Source organism: Megalops cyprinoides, chromosome 3 (genome assembly GCF_013368585.1).
Source record: "Megalops cyprinoides isolate fMegCyp1 chromosome 3, fMegCyp1.pri, whole genome shotgun sequence".
NCBI lineage: Eukaryota > Metazoa > Chordata > Actinopteri > Elopiformes > Megalopidae > Megalops > Megalops cyprinoides.
Genome location: NC_050585.1, coordinates 25,873,600 through 25,877,089, shown reverse-complemented (window position 1 = coordinate 25,877,089; position 3,490 = coordinate 25,873,600). Strand labels below are relative to the sequence as shown.

Below are 3,490 nucleotides of genomic sequence, written 5' to 3'. Positions count from 1 at the left end.
TCATAGCCTTAACTGTCCGCTAATAGATTAAATACATTTAAGGGACAACGCACACAGCAGAGAAATTCTTTGCTGATGGCATTCTAAGAAAATGACTGAATCCAGGGGATGCCACAAAAGTACAGATGTGGGGTTCTCATGGTAAACTGGTTGTGACAGGCTCTCTTCAACGACAATAATCTTTTTTTTTTTAATTTTTAGAATTGTTCTCACTGCCACACAAACTCAAGCAGCACAAATTAAAAGAGTTGTTTGTAACACCCTGACATTGAATATAACATTCTTTTTTCCAAAATGTTCTCTCATACCCATTCCCAATACTCTCGTTGTAAGCATCATGTGCTTATATAGTTTTATGCTTCAACGTGATCACTTGAGAAAAACACTATTATGCCTTAATTTAATTTACTTCTTACATGGAGTATGCTTAAATGGATTTGGAGAACATTAGATCTGGAATAAAAATTGAGGCTTTTAGACAAAGCCACTGAATTAATCACATAGCCACAAATGCCCTGCTCTTGTGAAATCACATGAGACTGAAAATGAATCATCACATATTGAACTACTGTGACCCCCACCCACCCAACAGAACTGCCATGAAAGACCAAATGCAACTGTAATATTACGTGTAAAGTCCTATTAAAAATGCTAGTTCCCAGGGAAATGATTTCTATGTTAATGGTTCGCAAAACGAGTTTGCTTGCAACCAAAATGAGACTCAAGATAATGGACGGACAGTCCATAGCTCAGACTGTCTGAAAGGGGTGACATGGCCAGTGTAACATGGGGCACTTTTCTCGGTGCCGGCTCTGCAATCACACATCCCGATTTTTTCTTTAACAAATTTCCCAGGTGTCCTGACATGTCTTTTACTGCCTCTGGGTAATTGGGGATTCAGGCCCTCATGGTTTTTGCAGATGTGCCAGTTGTGCCTGGTCCCTACAGACCCAAAAAATAGCTGGTAAAATAAACAACCCAGGCCCCCGATTCTGCCATCCTCCCTGCTGGGCTCCTGTCTTGGTTGAGCGTGATGTTTGCACAGTTGGTTTATTCCACCCTCTGGGTCGGACAGCTGGGGGTTGGTGGGGGAAAGCGAACACCTGTCTGAGTCTCACAGGCTCTGTGCTGTCTAGAGGATGTCCAGCTGGCGTCTGTAGTCTGCTTAGGCCACCCGAGGCAGGCAGTGAAACGTATTGTATTAAGTTACTGCTGTCTTAGACACTGTCCCTCTACTTTATCCCCATTTGCCAACTTCAGAGGTTAGGAAAGATTATTTTTGCTTTATCCTGCTGTGAAGTTAAATCAAAGACACACACAATTCAAGGTACAAACAATTATTCACTGATTTTATTTTATCAGACTTTTTAAAAGGTTCTAAGGCCCTTATCAGAATACATTTTGGCCCTCAGAGTAAACCAATCAATTTGCTAGTCTCCACAAGATAAACAAGCCACACGATACGAACGAATTAAGGTATGCACGAGTACGATTAAACGGCTAAATTGTATAGCAACACTTGAACATTTTCTTTTCTTAACTCTTATTAATGAGGGGTAGACTTGGTAAGTTTCTATACTGATCGTGAGCATGAAGTTATAAAAAAAAAAAAAAAAAAAAAAAAAAACTTTCATGTGCAACCCGAGGAATACTGATACCAATATAAATTCAGACTGAATTAGAAATGTATTTGGCCACTTAAATGACGCGCGTGTTTAATGCCACAGAAGAGCAGGGTTGCGTTTCGCGTGTTACATTACCGTTTAAATCAGTTAATATATGCAATGTGTAATGAACTAATGATACCCACGTAATGCATTTGAAAATTATCCGATGTTAACAAATAACCAACATCAACAACAAAAATGCAAACATTTAGAACAGGAAAGATTTTTCGAACGTATAAAGAGCATAACCTCATTAAAAAATGTCGCAACAAATTTATTTTTAAATACTTGTGTCGAGTCAAATTCCATCAAACTCATTTAGTGGAACACCTCCTATGTTGGAGATTACCAGGGTATAGATTCGTCGGCAATTGCTTTTAATTGGTCTGAAAGACACCCTGAACTCCACCCACTGTTGAGAGGAGATTAGCGCCATGGGGCAGGGGGGATAAAATCCTGTTGCTGGAGCCCCCAGCGGTGTCACATGTCTCGTAGTTTACAAACTGTGTGGGACCGATTTCCGCGATTACGCGTTTTTGAGCCGCAAAATTACCTGAACGGATCTTACCGAAGTTTCTGCTTTGCCTTACTTAAAGAAAGGAACGTGTGGTTGTTTTGGACGTTTTACCAAACGAATCACAAGTACCACCGAAGATATAGATAACCATGGCAGTTTCCTTTTTAGTTTGTTCCCTGTATTTGCTGATCTCTGCTTTGCAACCAGGAGACGTGGGTGCCAATGGGGAGTACTGCCACGGCTGGGCCGACGCATACAACATCTGGCACAAAGGCTTTCAGTGCCCAGAGCGATATGATGGTGAGGACGCCAGGTACTGCTGCGGGACCTGTACGCTGCGCTACTGCTGCACTGCAGCTGAGGCCAGGCTGGATCAGAGCAGTTGTGACAACGACAACTTTTTCGAGTTCGAAAACGATGAAAAAACAAACCAAAAAAACCCACAAGGTGAGATAGAATCTATCGATAAATTTTCTTTTCTGTTGAACATATCTATTATTGTTTCTGTTGGTAAAGGTTCTGTTTCGTTTTTTTGTGTATACATTGTTGCAGTCTAGAAAATCGGACTGTCCTCTTTGTGTCTACTGAAACCTAATACTGTACTGGTCGGGTCTGCAATTCAGCAAGCCTTTAGTGGCTCTTGGGAAGGTATTAAATTACTCCTGTTTGGGAGCTGGAGAGCTCAAATTTAGCAGGACTGGTTAAACTACATTGCACTTGCATGTTCAGTATAGATATTATGGGAATTGCCTCAAAACTAATTGTGCTCTCATTTCCTTCTCCAGTGCCCACATACTTGCCGTTCTTGATTGTTGCGGGCGCATTCGTGTCCTTTGTGGTCGTCGGGTCAGTTGTTGCCGTCTGCTGCTGCCATTGCCTGAAGCCAAAGCCCAGGGAGAGGCAGGGTGGGTCGGTGCCGGTGCAAAGCCGCCTGCTTGAATCCGGAGGCCCCTCCTCAGACGGAATGACCCCGTCCCGCCACTCCAGCGCCAGTTCCAGCTCCGCAGGAAGGTCGACAGTGGCCCGCCAGCAGAATGCCTGCACCATGGGCACGGAGGTCACTGTCAATATGTACGGGGCAGGAAACGGGCACCCCATTATGGGCCCTCAGGTCCAGCAGTACCTGCCTGCTGCACATGGCCCATTTTTTCAGCCTTATGTGAACTACGGGATGCCCCCAGAGCACAACATCCTGATGACCCAGGCATATCTGGACAACCGCTCCACCTACAGCCAGCACCAGGCCCAACCCTTCCCACAAGCCCCCATGCACACTGAACCGCTGTACCCAGGGGTGACTTTGTGA

General features: G+C 44.0%; 1 protein-coding gene across 1 annotated transcript; it reads left to right on the top strand.

Annotated features, from left to right (window-relative positions):
- The first annotated feature begins 2,333 nt into the window (after positions 1 to 2,333).
- Positions 2,334 to 3,490, top strand: shisa2a (shisa family member 2a). Its single transcript, XM_036523789.1, has 2 exons — positions 2,334 to 2,631; positions 2,970 to 3,490. Exons 1-2 carry the CDS (start codon positions 2,334 to 2,336, stop codon positions 3,488 to 3,490), a joined length of 819 nt encoding a protein of 272 aa, XP_036379682.1.